Source organism: Cyprinodon tularosa, unplaced genomic scaffold (genome assembly GCF_016077235.1).
Source record: "Cyprinodon tularosa strain WSP-4 unplaced genomic scaffold, ASM1607723v1 ctg211, whole genome shotgun sequence".
Classification (NCBI taxonomy): domain Eukaryota; kingdom Metazoa; phylum Chordata; class Actinopteri; order Cyprinodontiformes; family Cyprinodontidae; genus Cyprinodon; species Cyprinodon tularosa.
In genome coordinates this window covers 967,207-992,478 of record NW_024038781.1, presented here as the reverse complement: position 1 = coordinate 992,478, position 25,272 = coordinate 967,207, and the positions used below count along the sequence as shown (strand labels likewise).

Genomic DNA, 25,272 nt, shown 5'->3' with positions numbered 1-25,272 from the left:
AATAATATTTATTGACTTTTTTTACTTTCTTTTACCTTTAAGTCACATGCTTCATTGATATTAATTTGCATTTAATGTGATAGACCAACATCAGAGGCTGGGAGCACTGTGAAGTGACATTAAAATGATATATGATTTTCAATGTTTTTTATACAGTCTGTAAAGTTTCAGGTGTGTTTTTAATTGGCCTCCTCATCTGATACCCCTTAATAAAACCGAGTAAAACTAAACACCATCTGAAGTCAACTTATTGGTTAATAGAGTCTATATGTGCTTGTTTGTCTGAGAATATCGTTTGGAGACCAGTGAACACAGAAGCCAGAGATAAACCTAGTGACAAGTTTATATGAGTTTCAGATTGTAAAATCTTTGATCCTTTTCAATCCATCACCCAAAGAAAATGATACAGCAAAAGTAGTTACTAAAAGATGGCCTTCATGTTTAATGTAAAGATTGAACAATGATTGCATTAAACAGGCAAGTGTTTCAGTTCCATTTTGAGTATTTTGAGAGAACAAATATGATGTTGTGCACATCAAAAATCTGGCCTTTCTTGAAGGAGAGGCAGGAAGAGAGACCTCTAGAAAGTTAAATGCAAGCCATGTAGGAAGGGACATTAAACATGGTAAAATTAAAGAACAACTAAGATGAAGAACATCCCATGACACCAGGGAAGCTAGGCAACTTTTAAAGTAGCTGCAGGACATCGATCTTACAGGGTTTAACCAAAGCGTATTCATGTGCTGTAATGGACCAAAGTCCAGATTGAAGTCCAACCAATAATCTGTAGCAGGGTTTAACAAATAATGTATACAAAGGCTCTCAATCCAGTCTTCCTAGATTTAAATAGACATACAAAGAAGAATGGGCAGAAATCTAAGGTTCTTCAGGGTCTGATTTTCAATGTAACCTAATAAGGTGCTTTAAATTGCATGGGCAAAAAAATGGCATTTTATTGCTGTTATAAGTACAGTAGGTATGTTAAGGTAATCGACAAGGTTTGTAGGTTGAAGGGCTTGTTGATTAATTGAATGAGGACTGTCTCCAGTATTAATTTATCCGGCACAGATGTTTTTTTTTTCCTACTGATTCTAAATATGTTCAATCCTGAGAGTCCAAACATGTTCACATGTGCCATGCGCACACACTTGCTTCTTATCATCTCCCTATAGCCACAATGATGGCAGTTTGCACCTGACTTTCAAACGTGCCAAAAAATAAACACGAAAACTGTGAATCAGTTCCGGGTTTAATAAAGCACTTTACAGGTTGTAAATATTCACATTTACATATTCTCCATCTACACATTTGCCTGGTTTGGTAATGCGCATATTATTTGCATACTTGCGCCTGCTGTTTCCATTCATTCTTTACACGTGAAATGTTTTGCACCTAGTATAAAGATCAGCTTTTCTAAGCACGTCCATAGTTTGCATGAGGTTTTGTACATGCAAATCTTTAGTCAATCAGGCCGTTAATGTGCAAAGCAAGTGTACCTTAGATCAAAAGATTATCTATGTAGTTGGAATAAAAGAGGGTTTTAGAAAAGCTTACACTCAGGTGACTGGATCAAAAAGCATGCCATATATTTCATACCTTTATTAGTGAAAAGCTTCAAAACTCATGTTTTATCTTCCACCCTTCAGAATAAAGTGGCCCTTATTGTTTATCTATCATATAAAATCCAAAATAAACACATTGACGTAACAGGTTTTCACAAGACAAAGTCTAAAACTTTCAGAGGTTCAGAGGCTTTTATTCAGCAAGTCAACCTGGGAGGGAAGAGTTTTTACAACATTAATATTAGTCTTAATATATCAGGTCAGAGCTCTGAATCCCAGTTAGTCACAAATGGCAATGAAGCTTAAAGGTTTGTATCTGTGTTCACTCAGTAAAGACAAGAAAAGAGGGTAGTGGGAATATGAGACGTTGTAAAGTGCTCTCCTCCTCTCATCAGCTGTAATGATCAGAGCTGTGAGGATTAAGTACCAGTGTCCCAGTAAAGAAGCTTTGTGATGCCAAATGCAGGACCACTGGCTCCCTTTAAGCTGCCTTATTTGCTCTACAGCTCCTTCAGATTGGATTAGAGGCGCTGAAACGGTGTGTCGCGCCCTCCTGTGGCTGAGAGAGAAACTGCATGGGAGAAAGGAAACAATGAATCAGCACACACACACAAGATAGAGCACTGTTTCAAATGCTTTGTGAATTAGAATCAGAAGGTAATGCAGTGACAAAATATATATTTTAAATAAAATATGTATTCATTTAAATTAAGTTTGAAAGTGAACATAGATAATCTAATCCTAATTTCCTTTCTTGCTAAATATTTATAGGTCTGGTATGTTGCATATATGTCTGCATGAAAATCAACTTTACAAGAGAAACCCCTCAAGCCTCAATTTCTTCAGTCCATAAGATTTTTTTGCTTACTGTCACCTACAAAGGAGGTCATGAAACTAAACAATTGGAGAAATCATGTCAGCCCAAGATGGACTGCACACATGATCACCCACAAGATTCACGGTGCTGTCCCTGTTTTTATACTCTCAGGCTATGGAATTAACTCAGCCAAAGGGATGAAGAAACAGGAATTGTACTTAAGTGGGTCATTCACAAGACCCAGTGCATGACAGAAGAAGCACCGGAAACCTATCTGTCACAGCCTCTCCTCACATTATACAAGTTATTCAAAGTATTGGGATTAACTTCAATGAGGGAGGGAGAAATCATGTGACCGTGTATCCGGGGATTCATACAGCTATCAGTGTGAAACACTGTTGTTTCTGTGTGAAACAGGGGAGCATGTAACATTGATCTCTCCTTACCACTGGGATCCTCTTTCTCTGAATTGCAAGTGTAGCAAATGAGACTTATCTTAGTTAAACGGTGAAAAAAGAATGCCTCTCTCCTCTCACGCTTTGAAATGAACTGAAGTTTTTTTTTTTTTGCTATGCATAGTAAATTGAATGCATGCTGAAGAACATTTCTAAAGAAAATGCATCTGAATAGCATCATGTGCTGGCTGTAAATGCAGTGAATAATAATTCTTGGATTTCATTTAAATATAACTGTAACTTAACAGATTTCTATGCTTTGTTACCAGAATTTCGTGAGAAGCCTAATCAGAAAATTGCATGTATGTTTTGTAGTAAAAGCTGTGATTGTCTTATATTTCCACGGCTCTTAGAGCAACAGTAAAAAACAGAATGTAAAGACTGGTGTATAGTTTTAGTTTCACATGAGTTTGACAACATTGCCTTAATAAATAAATGGATTGAATAAATGAAATACTCTGTAGAACCAGCTGTAAGTGCAAGAACAGCTTCTCCATCACTGTGGAAAAAAATAATTTCCACAGCATCATCCCGCCACCGTGTCTCAATACTGATTGGTTCTTTTAGAAGAATTGGATTGCATGTTATGTGCCGAAAATTTCAATTTCTATCTTATCTGACCAGAACACCTGCTAGATTGCTTGTGGCAGAAAATACTTCTTATGACTTTCTTGCACAAGTGGTTTTCTTTTTTCCACTTTTTTCTGATGTCATTTTATCAGATTCTCGTATTTTAATTTCAGATTAAGCATGTCTTTACCAGGCTTAAGTTCATAAAGGTTATAAACTTCTATTCAACTTTCTCCTGGACCTATCCTTTGTGTTCTTTAATCTTCATGATACGGTTTGTTCACCAATGTTCTCTAACAAACCTCTGAGGCCTTCCTAGAATAGCTGTGAAGGCTACACTCAAATTACATTAGACACAGACAGACTGAATTTAGGTGACTTCTAAAGACTTTTAAAGACATAAACATTTTCCTGCAAGTGATAAAGTAATTCTGATTCTGATTTTTACTATGTGGGCTGAATAGAAACTGTTTTAGATTGTTTTGATTTTTCAATTAATTTCATTTCAAATATATCGCTTTTTTCCCTCCAACTACACAATTACACAGTATTGTTTTGTTTTGTCACATAAATTATATAAATCTAATTTATTGTGACACATGTCAATATTTAATATTACTGCATACCTGTATTGGAAATGCAGAATGGAAGTTTATTAGTTGTTGCTTGGTCAGATTTTCCAGTAACAGGCATTATAATGGTTCTCTATGCTTTCTGATGGTCTTTCACTGTTTTCCTTTGGTTCGCACACAACAAGTAAGTTAATATTATAACCAATCTTAGATTTACATGATTAAACAATTTGTCAGGCTAAAAAAGTACATTTTTATTTGATTTAAAGGTGTGATGGCAGAAAACTGGATTTTAACCACAATATTCTTAATCTTGCAGTTGTCTTGTTGCAGGCTTTAAAGTTGACATAATTCATCATAACTTCTAATGTGGATGATATGTCTATCAGGCCACGTGTTCTCTCCTAGTAAATGTATTTCTCCCCATTGAAAAAAAAAAACAAACATAATTGTCTTTCCACCTACAAATGTGTTTTTGCTTCACATTTTTTTTTATCACTCTCATCTGTTCCCACAATGCACATAAATGCTGTCATCATCAAGAAGGAGCAAACTGATCATATGAACTAAATGAAGGTTCATGCAAAATTTGGAAGAATATGCAGCAGCGAAAAAACACATAAGGTAACACACCAATAATATAATACTTATCATTCATATTACATTCACCTATTAAATTCATATTCACAGATGTCCTAAATCTGAAACAGAGTTATCCAAAGTTGGGGTTGTGAGTCCGCTTTCACAGTCATTTAAATGTGATCAATGAAGTAAAGTAAATGTGTGTCTCACATTAAAGGAATCAATGAACCATGACATAAGTAGATCTAAATTGTATTTATATCGGTTTAAATATTGCATTAAATAACTATATTTCTCATTAGATAGTTAAAATACATTTAAAATGATGAATTAAATTAAATTCATGTATTTTAAAACTGATATAATTCATGGTATTTTTTTGTATGAATATAGGGTGAAATGGTTACATGTATTATTAGTGGATCATCACTGTATGGCAGTGCTACTTTTGGGGTCACTGGCTCAAAAGTTTGGGAACACAACAGAAAAGAAATAACACCTTAAAGTGTCACAATCTTTGATAGGTAAAGCCTTTTATGAGAATAAAAGCAAAACCATGACCCAACACTGTGTGGACATTGTAGGACATTAAGATAATAAATTATTTCAATTAATACAAGAATACATTTTTTTTGCTAAGTTTTATTGGCAAAGCAGCAGCACTAGATTTTGAGAGAAACCACCTTTCCTGGACTTAAAGCAATTTTTCTTGCATGAAAATCATTTACAAACAGCAGATGTGGACCAAGGTTTTTTGTCATGCTTTATACTTTCAGTTATTTTTTCTTACACCTTTCAACAAATATATGAGATACAACTGAAACATATAAAACAGATGCACCAGACCATTTATTATTCATAGTACCATAAATAATTTGATCAATAACACAGTATTTGTGTAAGACATGCATTTAAAAGCCGTTTTTTCACTCAATAACTTTATGAAAACTTTATGAAAACTTTCAAGTAATATTTAAAATATTCTTAAAATATCTGGTTTAGTAGTACAGGAGTTCTTATAAAATAAAGAAACACTGAGAAACTCCAATATAAACAACATAATGAATTATGTTGAGAGGTGTGCAGCAACCAGTTATATTTACTTGGTTATATAAGTTACCTGGATATCTTTGTAAAACAAATATAAATAAATACATTTCAAAGTATTTTACCATACCTGATTTTTAAATATTATTTCAGTTTAATATGGGAAAAAGTCAGAATTCTGACTTTTTTCTCAAAATTCTGAATTTTCTCCCATATTTAACTGAAATAAAATGTAAAAATCAGTTAACTTTTTTTATTTTTTCAGTGCTCTATCTGCCTAGAGCAAGTTTGTTGAAATAAAATGTCACCAATCATGAAGGAAATGGTAAACACCATGGTATCAAGATTTATAAAATGTAGAACAACGTTTAAAGAGTTACCTTTCAGAATAAAGGTCTATGGTTTAGCTTTAGATAACCACACAGGACGCAAATAAGGCAGTGATACAGTTTTGATGTTAATAACAGCCCAAATGTACCATAATGTAAGATCTTTATGTCAAAAATTACATTTTTAAAGTTCTTTATTTCATTATGGGCAGGGCCGGCGATTGCTATAGGCGAGCTAGGCAATTGCCTAGGGCGACAAATGTGTTGGGGGCGCCCTCTATACTTAGCGTCGCCCTTAGGCTTACTTCCCATTAATCATAGAATTAGAAAAAAAAGCGAATTAAACCGGTTATGAAGCGTCCGTCAGTTTGACTTAACCTTACGTATATATAAATAGCAAAATATGAACAAATAAATATACCACCGTTTTTTTATTTATTTTTTCACATTTAAGAGCATATCGGAAAAGATTCTGATCACTTTTCAAGCGCCCTCCAACCCGGAAGTCGTGACGTCAATCACTGCAGCATGTACACCAATATTTTGGAATGAAATTGTAAGCAAACAGATATTAAAAGTAAAACTAGTGAAGTCTGGCAGTTAACTTAGCTCGCGACTCGAGGATGGCTGAACGGAAAAGACTCCTCCTCCTCCTCCTGCTGCTGCCGCCGCAGTCGGGCCCATCTTAATCATCCACTCAGAGTACCACTGGTAAGCGCACACAGACTTTGTAGCTTGTCCGGTCAGTTAAAAATATTCATTGTGAAATCCGTGTTGTAATCGGAAGCATACAAGCTAGTTAGCTTGAAAAGTAAATTCGTTTCAGACGTGCTGCGTGATGATGTGTTCAGATTAGCTCAGTAAAACGACAATTAGGTTATCATGATGCCTTCAAGTGTAACGTAAAGAAAACGGGAAATTTTGTTTTTGGCGAGAAACATGAGTAATACAGTTGTATATTGCTCTATATATAATTAAACTACTGATGCCAACATTTATTAAAAATTACATTTAATTTAAAATACAATTATTTATTTGTTAAATATTTTCCTAATCACTAAAAACATGATGAAAAGTGACAGTAGACAATACATTAACCAACAATTGTGAAAATATATTCTAGTTAGTTTTATGTCATTTCGAAGTGGCCTATTACATTAGCCATGTTTATTGAAGGCTAGAAACGTTTTTGTTATGCTCACTTGTTAAGCAATAGAAGCAATACCAGTTCTGTTAAAAAAATTTTGTTGCATCGTCTTTCCACCAAATAACAGAAAAGTATCGATAGTGGTATTGATAAAGACTCGGATCGATAAGGAGTATCGATAAAGGTATCGATATCAATAAATATTAACGATCCCCATCCCTAATGTTGACATCATTTTTTTCTCAGTATATATGCAGCAGAATTATGTGCTATATTATTAGCTTGAGAATGGGTAGAAGATACTAATATAAATAAAATATTTTGTAGTGATTATCTGCATTGAGTATTCAAAAGGGATGTACAAATAATCATCAAAATATATGAAGTTATGGCTGTTCATCATAGAATATGTGAACAAAAAAAAAACAACAACTTCAAACTTTTAATTTTGTAATGGTATTCATAAAAGCACTTTTGTTTGTAGAGGGTTAATCCTTTCTTTAATCACTAATCAATGTCAGAAATCAGGGTAAATATAGCTGATATATTTTATTTAGAGGAAAATTTTGTTTATCTCATTTCTATTTATGTTCAAATGATTTAATTGAACTGGAACAGAAATTTTAATTTAATGTTTATCAATTACTTTTTTATGTAGTCCTTGGTTGAAGAATTTCTTAAATTTATTATTTTTTATTGTTATTTGGTAATTTCTGAAATTGATGTATTTAATATTTCTTTAATGTGTGTTAAATTTGTTAATTGTCTGAAATAAATTCATTCAATGATTCAATCCAGTTTTTTAGTTATACTTTACAGTGTCCTTACAGATGGTTAAAAGTGTTTTTGCACAGTCCTAACTTTGAGTGTGTAATAAATTATTTAAAATAATAAAAAAGAAAAGGTACTGAAACCTATTCTGGTATTTGTCTATGCATCACTCCATGCTAAGTTACAGTTTTTTCTGAATGCTTAATGCAAAACTCAATCTTGCCTAGGGCAACCAAAGGGCTAGAACCGGCCCTGATTATGGGAGAAAGCCCCTGCTTATAATTCCCCCCAGAAATGGCTTATATTTTACTTTGAAAGTACAAACCGGAAGTTACTGCCTTTACAACGTCAGACTTCACGCGGTTGGAGGTGTGGATGGACACAAGTCCTTTGGAAAAAGTCGCGGCTGTGAGAAGTTTTGCTTTCTTTTTGTCGCCAGTCAAACATTAGGAGGATGTTCTGTCTGTTTATGACGAAGAGAAGGCTGCGTTTCCATGATGGCGACAACAAAACAGCTGCTGTTCCCCTGACATGACAGCAGAGCCCCCAACCTCAGGAGAGAAAGTTTCCGCAGCAACTTTTCTAAAAACTATTTCAGTTATTAACATTCGGAGAAAAAGAAAACAACCGTAACCATGGCCAACTTCGCTTCTGTTTCCATTCGGGTATTTGTTTTCAGCTTCTTCTTTGGTGCGTTTAAATGTCAGTTTTCAATCCCGTTGAAAATGTACCCGGGGAAGTTTAATTTATCATCCGGGGCGAACTCGTCCTCAGTCCGGGTTCTGGCGCTGAAGTCGGATGGAGACGGCCTCTCTCTGGCCTCTGATCCCAGCGGGACTGTCAACTTTCTGGACATGGTCAATAATCTACAGGGGGACTCAGGTAGAGGCTACTACATAGAGATGTCCATTGGCACGCCTGGCCAAAAGGTACAGCAGTCTATTATCAGACTCTTTTCTGTTTTTGTTTCATTTAAATCTTTTCTTTTAACTTAATCAACTACAGTCTCTCTCTCTCCATTGAATCAGTGTTGTATTTTATTGAAAATGCTTGAAATACAATGATTCCTGTGTCACATGAAGGAGGGAAAAGTGACTCATTATTAGTCTTTCTAACCAGCTGTTATTTTCTAAGGACCCAAACTCACATGAGCTCACATGATGCTGCCTGTGAGGAACCAGAGTGTTTCCTTCCAGGCAGCTGACTGGGATTATGAGGCTCCCATGGAGCAAGGAGCTGCCCCAGTCTGAGAAAAAAAAAAACTATAGCTCCCAGCAGACATTTGCTGTAAAAAAAAAAAAAGAAAAGAAAACACAATTTAATCTGTAGTTGGTTATAAATAAGGGATTGTACTGCATGTTCAGTGCCACAACTTAAGTTATTTTAAATCTCTCAGTTTAGATTAAAAGCTGTTAATTGTTTTGACCAAAAAATCATGAAAATGTACTTAATTTCAAGATTTATTTTGAGAATGACTGAAAAATACAACTTTTTTTTTCAGAAAAACAGCAAATTAAGCCAGAAAGTCAAATTTGTTGCTGCAAAATATAGTGTTTACCTTCATAAGCAGTAACAGATGCATTAAAACGATACTCATCCAATGTGCATTCTGTTCTGGAGCATAAATGGTTTTTAAATCCTGAAAATAAGATATAATGTCACATTTCTTTATGGATTATTTTGCAGGCTAATTAGCCATCTCATTGCATAACAAATCAGCTGACTTTAAACTATTAATAACGGTATATGATTCCTTTAAAGAACAAAAAAAATCAATCAAACTTTGGACCAAAACCTCCGCAACAAGCTCCTACAGTACTGTTCTTACTTGACTTTACTATTGAAAATTGTTTGAATTGCAACCCAAGCTAAAAGCTGTTTTTTCTTCCTTTCAGCCATCCTAAACATTTAAAGTCACATACCTACTGCCAGTTGTGGGTTAGACACACCTTAAATAGTAGCTCAGTGACTTTTTTTATTTTATAAAAGTAAAAGCAATAATAAAATCAGAAATATTAAAAAATAAATGAATAGCCATCCCCGATTTTTATTTGTGTATTAGTCACCCATGGCTGAAATTGCAACAAAGATTATTTCCCCTTTTAAAGATAAAAAAATCCCATTGTCATAAGTAGCCATTCACTGCAACAACACATACATTATGTGCTGTAAAACTGTGCTGTTTGTTCAATAATGGTTATCAATAATATTATGACTAGAAAACATAGCTTTTAATACAGATTTCATTATACCCGCGGTGGGAAAACCTGTCCAAACAGCCAGGGTAAAAACCCAAACAACATTTTTGAGGGTTTTCCAACATCAGTTATAATTTTTTTTACAATTATCTATCATGATTGCTTCATAAACGATATAATAATTGGCCATTCCTACCTCCAACTCCATTTCTTTGAGGTGCAAGACAAATTTTGCCGGGGGTAACCTGGCGTCATTTTATTCCTCTTGTAACATAAAGTGCCTAACAAGATCATATTAATGATTAAGGGGGACTAAATGTGCATGAGTGGGGAATTAAGAATACATGAGGCCTTAAGGGTGGCAGCCATTTGCCATTGTGTTCGAGTGGAAGCGTTTGAAGCAGAGCTTAAAGCAAAGGTGAATTATCTCATTAGTAGGCTGACCTGCTGGCCCCGGGGCCTCTGCAGTTAAACAGATCAGAGCTTTAAAGACTCCTGGGTGGTGCAGCTTAGTTTCTCTGTCTCATAGAGGCTTATCAGTTTTCCTTGCTATGGGGCTACAGAGGAACGAACAAAAACATGAAGAAAAATCACAGCTTTGAAAATTAATTTAAGAATAGAAAGCATCCTAAAATTAATTACTATTATTTTCTTTTTGCTTTGATTGTAACTATGCAAGCACTAATGATAAATTACTGCAGGGCTTCTTTTAGCATGCTACAGGAAAAAAAGAGGGCTCGATTTGAAATTATAAAAAGGCAAAAGGGAAGTTATAGATAGACAAAGAGATGGAGGGGAAAAAACTGGCTTACAACACTGCCATGTGAATCTTTCATAAGAAATCTCTGAGTGTTCCTCATAGTTTCACACTCCACTTAATAGGCAGGCGCCACAATGAAAAGAGATTAAAATATTTAAAGCATGGCCATGTGTGAAGGCATGCGTCTGTATGAGTTTCTCTCTGAAGGAAAACCTTTAATAAAACACCAAAACTTCAGGACAGTACGGCATAAAACATGTCAAGCAGAAATATTTAACATGTTGCTGATGAAGATTCTCAGTCATCCAGGTCGTTGTCATTCCGTAAAAGTTAAAAAAACAATCCACTAGACTTGGACCAAGTCCAGTGGATTATTTTTTAAACTTTTACGGAATTTAACGTTATTGTGTTCATTTAAAACGGATCATTAATTCTTTCATAACACTGATTAAAGTGATGGGTGGCGTTTCTTTAGTTCACACATAATGACTGCCTCTTTGTGTCATAACTAAATATTTTTCTGGGCAGCCTAGATCCTTCCTACTAAGGGGAGAAAAATTGTTCCAGCTGTCCGGCAGTGCTCAGCAGCAGCTGCCAGTGGGGCAAAAACATTAGTCCACCGTATGCAGCTCTTTCTCTGGCAGCTAATTAATATAATTTGAACTGTAGAAAGTGGATGATTGAGAAGTTTGCAGTTTCGTAACCATAACTTTAAACATTTCTTTACCTCTATTACTATGATGGTTTCCCAGAAAATAACTGATGTATTCATGAAGTGTAGTCGGAAATACTGAATATAATTTTACAAAGTTTACTATTGTTTCTATCATGGTGTCAAAAGAATTAAAGATTTCTTCGAAAAGTGCAGCAATCAAAGGGAGGCTGATCAGATTAATCTTCATTAATCGATTATTGAAATAATTGTCAACTAATTTAGCAATCGATTAATCTTTTACTTGAGTTTAGAGACTTTAAAACATGCCTATAGCTGAGCAACCCACTTAAAGCAGTAATTATAGCAAAATTGTAATAAAATATACAAACATTTTGCATTTAAGATAAAAAATAAATTCTCTTTCAGTATGGTGTATCCAGAACTCCTCAAGTGGAAGTTATAGTTTCACTTGGATTATTTTTGGGAAAAAAAAAAAAATTTGCTATCCAATTATTAATCAAAAAATAATCAACAGATTATTCAATTAGAAAAATAATAATTTCTTGCAGCCCTAATTCAAATCAACCAGGGGTTCATGTCAGATTATCACATTGGCAAAGTGAGAGAAAAGTGGGTTGTTTTCTGCTTTTACTCAACTGTAAACTCTTGGACATGCACAGCTTCTCAGAGGGGATATACAGGAATGTTTTTGTGTGACAGTAGTATATTTTAAGTTCTTCTTTTTCACTTGGATGAAAATGTTGGATTAAATTTGAGGGAAAAGGCTATCCTGTTTCTCTTTCTGTTGTCAATGATTACATTTGGTTTTAAAACAAAAGACCAGACAACTTGGTTTCTCTATATTTCAATCTCTGGTTAAAAAGAATAAAATATGCAGATGAGACAAGGACTGTATTCAGTCAATTAGTCTTTGAATACCAAAACTCGTTTATTTACGGGATGAAATAATGAGTTTTAGTTGTGAATATCAGCAGATGATCGCTTACTTTATGTTGTGGTACTTTTGGTGTAATTCAATTCATTTCAGCTTATTTTTATAGCACCAACTCACAACACGTCATCTGGGATTTACAGAGACAATTCAACCAGATCATACAGTCAAAATGATTCAAAGCTTTCTATCTAAGGAAAACCAGCTGATGCATTGACTCATTGAAGGCAATCCTTCACACCAAACATGTTTGTAGCAACAGTGGAGAGGAAAAACTCCCTTTTAACATCAAGAAACCTCCAGCAGAACCAGGCTCAGTGTGAGCCAGACATGTTCACAAGTCATTTTTTGCAAGTCCAAGTCAAGTCTCAAGTCTTGAGAGCTCAAGTCCAAGTCAAGTCTCAAGTCGCAATAATCAATTAATCGCACAAAAAATTCTAATCACTTGATTAATTTTAAAAAGTGCAATAATTTTTGTGCTTGCTTGTTTCTCCTTGTGTTTTCATCTCTATCACGGAGACGGTATAGCTTAAAGGGCGCTATTATATCTATGGAATTATCATTATCTTGAACTGCTAAATGAAAAATACAATTAAAAAAAGCACACACAAAATTTTTTTCCAGATAAATTTAACATTTTCTTACAGTATTTCCTGACATTTGTGGTTACAACTTTTTCTAGTTTTAGCAGTAAATGTCTGCTCTTTTATTGAAAATGAGGACTGTGGAAAAAAAAACAATCACAATCCTGCCGTCCACGTGATGTCGCGTCAGTGACGTCAGTGTGTTGCACAGGGAAAAATATGATTTATGGTTTTCTTTCATTTTAATGTTAGTTTTATGCTTTGCATGTTTGGATAGGAAGATATGATTTGTTTTTCTTTGTATTTTCTTCTTAAGCTTTGCATGTTTGGATGTTTCTTTTTTATATGATTGTTTTCCTTTATTTTAGACTTTTGAATTTTTCCTGCATGTTGGGTTGTTTTGGTTTGTTTTTCCCTTGTGACAATCCATGCGCACTGGACTGAAGTAGTTGTCTGAGGAGGCGGAGTGCATTAATTGCGCTGCGTAATGCTGCGCTCAGGTGTGAGCAAGGGCTGATTAAAGCCGACATAAAAGGAGTCTGAAGGAAAGGAGAAGGAGAACGGAATCTGCAGGTGATGGAGACGGACGCGCTGCTGGGGAAGATGCAGGCGGGATCCGTGCGCACTGATGGCGCAGTAAGGAGTATTAGGGCAGAGGAGGAACCTCGCCTGTAAGTAGCGCTCCCCCTCGCTTAAAGCATAAACAGGCATATATCTTCCGACGGGGTTTTGGCGCGTGGATGCTGGCGTTCTCCTTGCTTCTCTTTTTAGCTGGATCGGTCTGGAAAGGGGTTTGGCACGCCAGGGAGTGGAACAGTGCTGGAGCGCCGCAGAGTCTGTGGATCAGCCAGTGAGTGCTGCAGGCTGATCACTCGCGCACCAGAAGCAGCAGAACAAGCGGAGCCCAACTTCCAGCCTCTGATTTTTAAGGAAAACTCTTGAATTTTAGGTTTTATCAGGAGAAGAAAAGGACTGTTTTATTATGCCACTTTTGCTGTGGCTTTTTGTATAAATAAAACACTTGAACTTGAGTGCTTCACGGTTTGGGTCTTTGAGTTTTCTTCTGTGTGCGAGTAAGGCGAGCGGCGATCAGTCAAGTTAGTAAAACAAAAAACACTTGAATAAGTGTTTTTACACTGGAATAAAATATTGTTCACAAGTCGGAAATCACGAGTCTCAGTCGAGTCTGAAGTCCTTTAAATGCAAGTCTAAGTCGAGTCTGAAGTCATTAAATATGCGACTTAAGTGCGACTCGAGTACGAGTCACAAACTCGAGTCCCCATCTCTGGTGTGAGCGGCCATCTGCTGAGGACGACTGGAGATCAAGGAGACAGAAGCAGACATACAGAGAGATGCAGAGACACAAAAGGCAACTGTCAACCAGCTCCACAGGCGGCCCCGTCCAGGAAACACACAGTCAGGCAGACGCGCTCTGAGACAGCTCCAAAGTCAGAGGACAGAACGAGACCTCATCCAGCCAGGCACAGTCAGAGAAACAGGACTTCACTGGAAAAACAGGCCAATCTCCAACATCTATCAACAAAGGTGTTGATGGCAGCAGCACAGCTGATATTTCTCTCCAGGATGGAATCACAGACCAGATGAAGCTACTATGAGAAAAAACAAAGAGAGCAGAACGTTCGAGATAGAACTGACAAATACTGCAGAGTGGGAGAATATTGATAGAATGATGAAAAAGGAGATATACATTAGTTTTAATAACTAGTTTTAGTAACCTGCTAATTCAGCCAGCACTGATCCTTTGGAAGTTCAGCCATGTGAAGTTCAGTCAATGATGTTTGTATTTCCTCACATATGTTTTCTGATGTACCAGATGACTGACTCCTGCTTGAGGTCTGTTTCATGTCACTTTCTCCATACACAGAGCAAAGGAACAGGGTGAAAAGGAAACACCTCTATGGCAGTTCTAGTAAATTATCTTGCATTACTGTTTATGCTGTGCTAAAGTGTCATTATTTGGACGTATCTCTACTTTGGATTGATAGGCGAGTTAATTATAAGCTGTAAAAACTGTGCAGGTAAATGCAGTTTGGAGAAGTTAGGAAAAGTCCGGAATTTGTTTTTTGCCATCCAGGTATGGCTGACGAATTTAAAGTAAGATTTTTTAAGAACATAAACATATTTGCAGTTCTCCTAAATCCATTTGGTAATCTCATAACCTTCTGTCCTTTCCGTCTGCCTTGGTCCTTTCTTCCTTCTTCATGTACTTACCTGATCTCTTTTAGTCTGCTCTTCCTTTTCCTCTGTCTTTTCTCCCTCTGTTTCTCCTTTTCAAGTGGTAAAAAAAATCCTATTTTGTTTTTACATAGATATACTTAAAATGTATGTATTTTGTACCACCTTTTGCTATTCCTGCTCAGATAAAATGGCCAATAAACATTTCCTCTCTGGCATAATTACAGCGAGTCCATTACATCAGTTATTCACGCCAGCAGAGCTCAATCCACTTTGGTTTCAATTGGTTATTTGTTGCCAGAATGTCCTGTAATTCAATACGATTGGGTCACACTCTCCGTATTATGCTAACTAAATCATGATGTGATTACAGGGCCGTGGTGTTAAACGAGGCGCTATTCAAATCAGCCTCTAATTGCTGCATCTGTTAACATGTGGCACAGCCGGGCTGAGAGAGGCTGCGGAGAGCTCTCCCATCTGCTAATTGGTACAAACAGGTAGCAGATGCACATTGCCACCATGGAGCCGCTGCCAATTAGGCAGCAAACGCTCAACTGCAGGCTGCTGAGACAAGAGTGGGAGAGAGAGAGAGACACACAGAGACAAGAAAAAGTGCCTTTTACTGTCCCTTCTCACAAGTTTACGGTATTTTCCAGCCAGGCTTGTTTGGCTTGTTTTGGCAACGGATTCCTGCTGTGAACAAGGTGATGCTGGGGATTTTAGGATGACAGTGAAAAGACCAGAACAAGTTCTGAAAGAAGGAACTCATAACCCGATTGAAACTTTATAAGAACAAGTAAATAAAATAAAACGTTGATTATTATATCATTGCATAATGTCTAAACACAAACCTTTGCTTAACAGTGAGGAAGCATTCATTAAACAGGTTTAGAAGCAAAGTATGAGGAAGTTATTGGCTTCACCCTCTACACTTTTAGTATTTTAAGCTACTTCCTGCTTGTCCACTGCTTACAGTAAAAGACTGCTGATCTTAGATATCACCTGCTGGTTGAAGGAATCAGAGTTTCCACAGATGTGGGAGCTAACATGTGGTTGTGGGGCCTTCCCATAGCAAGGAGTGGTTTTCAGTGATGGTTGATGGAGCCGAGGAGGTGACAGGACTCCACTATCTAATTAGCTGATGCTCGCTCGCTAACTTGCCTGGAAGACAGAATTATATCCATCGCTGCTTGCCGTTCCACACATGACACATACCCAAACGGCTGGCGAGGGCGTATGTTCATGCCCGCCGCTCAGGGCTGTCGTGATCGTCTACCAGATAGAAAGTAATTATGTCACAATGTGTCTCTTTGCTTAACAGCAGTTTTTGTGATCATGGAGACGGTACAACCAGCAAAGTGACAAGTTTATCTTTTATTTTCTGTCCGCAAAAAGAAGAAGTCACATTACAGTAACCACTAAGACAGTGGGTTCTTTTTTCAATTTTAATCCATTTAATCCCCTCAATGAAATAAAATGCATAACCTATTGTAGACTGATTGCTTCTCTGCTGTCATTTCTTACAGTGTTTTTTTTCCAAGTGAGTTATTTATACAAGGAAGGAAGGGTAGCTGATAACTTTGTTTGTTAAAGCAAACTCTTCCTTGTGTGTTTCAGCTCAACATCCTGGTGGACACAGGCAGCAGCAACTTTGCTGTGGCTTCGGCTCCACACCCATACATTACTCGCTACTTCAACACTAAGCTGTGAGTGACACTTTGTGTGGAAATGTCTGCATACTCTCCAAAATAACTAGATTGTTACAGTTGTAGATCATAATTTGGCATTAATGTGTGCAGAGAGATTTTCACAGAAATAATAAACATTCTTCTCATTAAGTGTAAAGTTCAGTTATTCAAGTAATTTAGTGGAAATACTTAATTATTAAACATGTAGGGATTTTCCAGATTTTTATTTCTCTTGTTTATTGTGATTCTGGCCCTCAGCCAATGAGAAATCCTGATTCAATTTCCTCAGAAAAGTATAACCAACCAATTAAAAACATTTTATGGCAGAAATGTTATTACCATACAGTCATGGTGAAGACAGACTTGGCACTTGCTGAGAGAAGAGTCATTGACTCACTTCACAAAGAGGGTGAATCTGAGGAAACCACAACCTGAGGAGCTGGGTGTTCAGATTGCTGTATCCTAGCAATAGAAAGTTTAGCGGAAGGAAAAGATCCAGTACAAAAGTCGAAAATTCACAGGGATAACCGCAGGCTTGATGATCACAGACTGGAGCTGAAGACTTAGGCTGTTTCCGAATTTCTGCCCTAACTGCTATATAGGGCACTATATAGCAGTTACGCCATTTTAGATGAGTGTCAGAATGTCTAGTGGATGAAAAAGTAGTGGACTTGAAATTTCCGACAATGCACCAGGAAAAGTAGTGATCTTCCATGGTCACCAGACAGGCAGATATATCCTGGAATGCTTTGGGAGGTGAACTCTCCTCCAAAGCATCATGGGATTTGTTGTTATAGTGGCCCGCTGTCGCTACCAGATAGCGGCGACAAATAACAAAGATGCCGCAGGTACGTTATGTGAACAACGTTAAGTGAAAAGTCTTTCAGAACAGTCAGTTAACTGAGTTCACTATTAAGTCCACTATATAGTCCCGCTCTATATAGTGATTGAAGGATTTAGATGTTAGGACGGACATTCAGACGCAGCTTTATAGTCACTGTAGACTAAAGCAGGACATGGTTCTCTACTGAACCAGAGACATTGGAGCCATCAACGGAGCTAAAAAATAAAGGGGATTAAACCAAAACTTCACTTTGAATTTTTATTAAACTTTGCATTTAATGAAATTATGAGTCCACAGGAAGACTAGAGAAGTCCACTGGTTTCCACAGTTCATAATAGTTCTGGTGCTACACAGGATGCTCCCTGCTAGGAAAATGTATACACACCTTAGCTTCCTCTGCAAACGAGCTTTATTACAGTCCTAATTTTGGTTTCCTGCAGTTCTTGACGCCTGCCCACACTGCCAAAGGAATCCATACCTTTCACTGTGTTGGATTTAGGCAAATAGAGAAACCACGGTGGCGATAAGAGACAACAGAACAGAAGGAGCATTGGTCTCATAATTAATGAAAAAAAAGCACAAATCAAGTATTGACTTTGCATACTGTGGTGAGATCCATGTCAGGAGGAGGAAATCATTTAATTGATCACGTTGTGTTATATTCAACTTTTTGAGGAAATTAATTTTGGAAGCATTCATCAAAATTAACAGAAAACTCTTTGCAGTTAATCTGTAGGAGCTTCAGTTCTTAAATTACTGAAATAAACCTATTCTTGATATTCTAATTTCTTGAGATGCATCTATGCTTTAGCTTTGTTCCCTCTTTTTTATGACACAGACGATGTTAATATAAGGTACTCTACACCTGCACACTTCTGTTCACACTCTTCGGCTTCTTCCTGTCCCTGCAGCTCCACTACCTACCAGTCAACTAGTCGCTTAGTAGCTGTCAGATACACACAAGGCAACTGGGAGGGCGAGCTGGGAACGGACCTCGTCACCATCCCAAACGGACCAAATAGAACCATCGCTGTTAACATTGCGTCCATCCTATCATCTGACAGCTTCTTTTTGCCTGGGATCAACTGGCAAGGCATTCTGGGGCTGGCCTACCCTATGCTGGCAATGGTGAGATGTACGCTCTTTAATTTTAACCCAGTAAGACCTTTAAAAAAACAACACCACCAAATAGAGATATTAGCCTGACATTTATTTTGCTCAGATGTTCTTTTCTGTTCTTTAGCATGCCGCTCCAACATGAGTAAACAGACCGCGGAAGCTGCTGTAGTGTCCTGACAGTGCATGAAATGCGGTCAAAGAAACACATATGCATCAGAGCAATAAAATAGCTTTGCAAATGGAGATGATTTAGTTGATATTACCTTTTATCTGCCAAGCAGGACTGTGTGAGGTAATGCTCTGCATATTAGTTAGGGTTACGCATTCTTTTCAGTCTGAGATCATATCTAGATGTTTTCATTGATGTTTTCACATGACAACAGAATGGATATATTATCCTAATTCATTTACATCAGTCCACTGTGACATGCACGTCTTTGTTCTCTTTAACTTGCTTTTGTTTTCAAATTGGTTTAATCTTATTTCCTCTGTATTCCATACGGAGATTCTGAATGGATTTGATTCACATCTTTTTGATGAGACGAAAAAAGTATTTACCCTTGTATAGATTTCTTCTTTTTATGCTTTTTTATCCCATTTAAAGGTTTTAGATCGTCAAACATATGTTAAAGTCAGGAAGCAATAACCAGCATTAATACAAAAAAAATTTAAAAATCCATTTAATTTTATTCATTCAAGAATTTATTTCAGACAATTTGACAAAAAACAATAAATAAATCAACCAAATACACACAAAAGAGACTAATTAACATCAACCAAACCAACCACCAATTTCCAAAATAAATTCACCTGAACATAAAGAGATACAAAAGCCTCCGCCAAAATAAACCTGTAGGCATATACATCCATCGAAATGACATCATTAAAGTAATGTACTAATGTAAGTTGTCTGAAAGGGGGTATGAAAAAGTAGAACTTATTTTCATACCCCCTCTCCCTCTAATTGCAGTTAAATTAACTTAGAGTAACCTTCCTGTTAAACTTCAATGTTTTTTTTATCCAATATTCACACTCTATATATATATATATATATATATATATATATATATATATATATATATATATATATATATATATATATATATATATATATATATATAGATATATATATATATAGATATATATATATATATATAGATATATATATATATAGATATATATATAGATATATAGATATATATACAAACACATCTGGCCAAAATCCATATCCCTACACCCTAGTACATCGGCACTCAGAGAATGAGTCTGTAGGGGAAAAATTGCCCTTATCTGCTTTGCAGAGGTATTTTATTTCATCTACAGTAGATGTAGGAAGATTTGATATTATGAACAGGCGTATCACAGCATCCCAGTTAGTTTTAAGTCCATATCTTACCTGAACCGCTTAAACCTACGTCCTTCAAACCTTTGTTTTGTGTCTTTCCTTCCATTTAAAGGTAGATTTGCTGATGGACTCTGAATCATTGTTTTGCTGCAGAAACCAAATGACCTTGAGCTTTAGGTGCACTGAAAAAAGTGTCCATCTAACTAAGTCTTGTAATCTTGGGTCTACTCAAAATGTATTTTTGTTCTTGTTTTTGAGATTTATATACTAAGAGCCAATTCTGTTGGATTTTTACTATTCTTTTGGGAAAACTTTACTTAAAAAAAATTAAAATATCTGCCAGTGCAGCTGCAGCTGGGCAATTGCATATGGTGAGACTTCTTATTTAAAGAATGTAGATCATGATTTTCCAAGAATTCTTCCCACAGAGTCTGACCACTAGTGCAATTCACACTATTGGTCAGACACACAAGCAATTGCTGTCAAGCAATAATTGGCAGATTATTGCCATCAATTTGAGTAGAATACAGTACATAATTTAAATTCTTTGTTAGTATATCAATCTCAAAAAACTATCCTTTATCATATAGGGTTACAGTGGCTTGGATTGTTTTATTCACTTAAAAAAAAAAATCTTCATTTGAAAACCAACTTTTGATGATCTGAAATTGGAGAGAAACAAAAAACTGAAATCAGCAAATAGATGCATACTTTTTCACCAGACTGTAATGTTGAAATGTGACAATCCAAATGTTTTTACCAGGTGTTGGCTTTCTTTGGGCGTGATAATTTAGTCAGGAGCAGTACAGGACTTTCTTTCTTTAGTTGTTCTCCAGAGTCACCCTCTGGATCAAATGCCAGTCACTTAAAAGCAGATACAGTATGCTCACACTGACCACTTTGTGCTGTTTTTGTCTTCAAAAGATCAGGTTTTATTTGCCTAGAGGACCATTTGTTATGCTTGGCTTACCACTGAACTAACATGGAAATCTTTATCTCCATAAAAGAAAGAACGGTTGCTTAGAAGGTGAAATACAGTTTGTTTTTAAATGTACTGTTCATGCACACATTGCAGCTTTTAACTTTTATCAAGACTGGCTTTTTAATAGCATCATGTAAGATAAAAAAAAAATTCTGCAAATTACAGGGCCTTGCAAAAGTTTTCATACCTGGAGAAGTTATTTTTTTGTTTTTTTTGTGTCTGATTTCAACTTGTTTGGAATATATTGCATTTTACCAGCTGCATGTTAGGATCTTAAAGGAATCAAGATCAGAAATGTTAGAAGTACTATATAATACAAAAGCTAGAGTTCAGAATCAAGTTTCAACCAATTTATTAAAATATATGGCTAAACTTCTCACAATATTTTACATGGAGTTTGGAGAAGAGCATAACTTAAGCTTGATCCAGACCCCACAAGTACAGAGAAATGTGTTCTTGTTCTTTTTGTGATAGCAAGAACTACCGTGGAAAAAAGGTTTACCTAGCTAAGCTGCCAAAAGTATGGAAAATCCCATCCACTGTAGTGTACGTCCTATTCACAAAGGAAAACACAGGGGCAGAAGAAACATTTCTTAGATTGATAAGGAGGCATTGATTGATAAGACTATATATGCTCAAATATTTTATTATATATTTATATATATATATATATATATATATATATATATATATATAAGCCTCAAAAGCTAAATTGCATGATTTGTTCATATACAAGCCACACCGGACTCGCTGTCGTTCTGTCTCGTATCACTCGCGGTAGAAGTCTGCTTTCGGAGGACCTCTGCATTCCCCCGCGCACAGCTACCGTACTTGTGTGTTGAAGCAAATGTGACGTCAACATGGTGGATGGTAAAATCCATAGATTTAGGTATTACACTAGTGGCCGTTAGCTGTAAAAGTCCACAGACAAGCCGCATTGTTATATAAGCCGCAAAGTTGAAAAATGGGGAAAAAGTTGCGGGTTATAGTCAGAAAATTACGGTATATATATATAAATATATATATATATATACTTGGGGAGCCATTGCTCAAACTACTGATCTCATAACGGATCACTGTATGAAGTCTTCAAATCATCGCCGTTTTTCCTATTTAACGACAACAGCCATCCAAATCCTGACCAATCCCACCACTGTTCTCAAACATGCTGCGAGGAAAATGTTCTGCCCTGACCATGTGGCAGCACAAAAGCCTTGGTTCTATATCAGCCTTTAGCAGTCACACAGCTCTTATAAAAGTATGACGTCAGAATTATCCAAGCCCTTTATATGGGGGGAGGTTCCTCTCTGTAGAGATAGCACCCTTGTTGAATCCAATCTGATTTCTCATTGGTCCTCAACCAGTCTTTATCAGTCGATTATGGCTCCCTCTGCCCCATCAGTTGTGATTATTCTAGTTAGCACCATGTTTTTTGCCTACAGCAGATACTGTGTTTCTGACAGGCACAGAAAAATAGGAACATGACCTCAGGCTAAGCTGAAGAAATACACATAAACAATTTCACTGACTTTTAAATAATAAACCTTCCTATAAGAATAAATAGACTGAAAACTGGACCAAAAAGGAACCCATCGCTCCCTTTGCACTCTGTCACCTCTATTCACTGATCTGTTTGAAACACTTCTGCATCTTTGCTCTGAGATTATCAACATGTTTATTTTTGGCTTCTTGCATATCTGCTGTTTTAATGTGCTTTGTAGTTCTAAATAATTCATTTAGGATAAATTTACATGTAGGATAAGATCAAGTTTTGTAAGGTCAAGCATGTACGTGTAAGGTACATGTAAGGTCAAGCTTGATGAAAGACACCATTGTCTACCCAGCCCATAGGCACCTAGAGATGTTTACAGAAGTTAGGAGACATCGGATATGAAAAAAAGAGGATAAGTTTCTGTCCTAGAGCAGAACTAAACAGACTGATGTGATTCTTGCAATGTGCGACTCTGTTCTTATTCTTGGAACAATTAATAGACCTTTTTTACATCCTGCATCTGATAAAGGTAAAAAACCCCTCTTCGCTGTCATCCGTGTTCACAGAGGAGGGTGTGTTCAGGGTGATGAGCAGCGTTGGATTTTAAACAACTGCTTTTGATTCCTGGATGCATTGATGTTAATTTTTTTTGTTCCTACACCACTTTTAGTTCTAGATAGATAGGTAATATATAAATAAAGTTTAGCTCACTCCTACACTCGCTCACATACTCACTAACTAGTACACTTGCCTAGTTTAGTCTTTTCAAACACATGCAAGGTTTTGCATATAGGCCTTTACTTCAGATCTGACTAGAGCAGGCATGTCCAAAGTTGGTCCTTGAGGGCCGCTGTCCTGCATGTTTCAGAGGTTTCCCTGCTTCAGTAAAGCTGATTTTGATGATTGCAGTTCAGCAAAAGCCTGTTAATCAGCTATCAATGGAAATCTGCTGGACTGAAACAGGGAAAACTCCAAAACCTGCAGGATAGCAGCCCTCGAAGACGGACCGACTTTGGACATGCCTGGCCTAGAGCATCGTCTTCCTGACGCTAATTTTAGATCATACTACTTTTGGCTTTAATTTGAACAGTTTCTGTTCTTGTCAGTCTTTCAGTAGTCAGATTTGTGTATTTGAGTATACATCTAAACCTAATCAGTAGACTCTCCCATCTGAGATCTAGGTCTCTGCAGCTCCTCCAGAGTTACTATGGGCGTTTTTGGTGGTCCTGTGATTAAAGCTCTCCTTGCTGGGCCTTGCCATATCTTTTTAGATCTACAGCCGTGTCTTCATCTTTCCATTTTCAAGTGATAGATTAAACAATGCTCTATGAAATGTTAAAAGTTTGAGAATTTTATTTTATGACCAATTTGATGGTGTTAGACTAAAAGGGGAAGAAAGCTTGTGAGCATTTGCTGTTTGTTCGCTAATGTTCTCTAGCAAACCTCTGAGGTCTTCATAGAGATCAAATTACCACAGATGAAGCCGCTAAGTAACCTGAAAACAGTCCTGCTGCACTGGAATATTTTGGGATATTTGTGTAAAAGGGTTTGAAAATGAGTTTGTGCCTCTTTTTACTTGTTAAGGAAAAGAAAACACGTTGGATCATTTCTCATCCATTTCAGATTCATATGCTAATTAGTGTATCTCATAAAATCCAAATAAAATACACACTAGGGGTTGTTTTCTGTAAAACAAAATAGGCACCAGTTCAAGTATTATGCTTATAGTGCATTGCTTCCTGTCTTTCAATCAGCCGGACTCTTCTGTGGAGCCGTTCTTCAACTCGATGGTGAAGCAGCTGGGAATCCCCAACACCTTTTCTCTCCAAATGTGCGGAAATGGACTGTCAACCAGCAGCGTGGTCGACCCTCCTGCTGGCAGTCTTGTGAGTATCCACAATGGCAACATAAGGTTGCCTAAATAATAAACTATATTAATTTGTAATCTGATAACATTTTGAAATTGTTTGATATCAGCTTTAGGGTTTTATTACAGTTTACCATACCGTCCTGGTTGTGCTGAACCACTGGAATGTTTCTCAGTACTTTCTACTCAACAAAATGATTAAACATTAATTGACCAGACAGCAGCTGAGTGCAGTTTATAAACATAATAGCTGATGTCCTGTGTGTCAGCAAATTTTCCCTTTGGATGCCTATTCTGGTTAGAGAGGAGCTTATTATTCTAAAATAGCTTCCTGCTGAGAGCAGGTCTGTCGCTGTTGCACACACAACCTTGGCACCTTGCACCCTCTGATGCTGACAGATGGATTAGTTGGTAGGAGGCTTCTGTGTGTTTATGCAGTGTGCTGGGCCAGAATGTGAGCAGATGGATGAACCTTTGCTTTTTTTTTTCCTAGATAATGGGTGGGGCTGAACCAACTCTGTATCGGGGGCCGATTTGGTACACCCCTATTGTAGAGGAGTGGTACTACCAGGTGGAGGTGTTGAAGCTGGAAGTTGGAAATCAGAATCTGAATCTGGATTGTAAAGAGGTAAACATCAAGCTCTGCACTGTCTGACTTAAATAAAATGCTTCCCACATTTATCGCCACTGCTGGTAAAGATGTGTTACAAGCCTTATAAGGAAGCCATCTTTTATTTG

At 36.7% G+C, this 25,272-nt stretch overlaps 1 protein-coding gene across 1 annotated transcript in view; it reads left to right on the top strand.

The window, feature by feature from the left end:
• Positions 1-8,203: 8,203 nt before the first annotated feature.
• Positions 8,204-25,272, top strand: part of bace2 (beta-secretase 2) — a 26,730-nt gene continuing 9,661 nt past the window's right edge. The window contains exons 1-5 of the mRNA XM_038285546.1: positions 8,204-8,781; positions 16,815-16,903; positions 18,641-18,857; positions 24,422-24,553; positions 25,028-25,162. Coding sequence (XP_038141474.1) covers positions 8,488-8,781; positions 16,815-16,903; positions 18,641-18,857; positions 24,422-24,553; positions 25,028-25,162 — 867 coding nt within the window. The 5' untranslated portion in view covers positions 8,204-8,487. The remainder of the gene's footprint in view (positions 8,782-16,814; positions 16,904-18,640; positions 18,858-24,421; positions 24,554-25,027; positions 25,163-25,272) is intronic.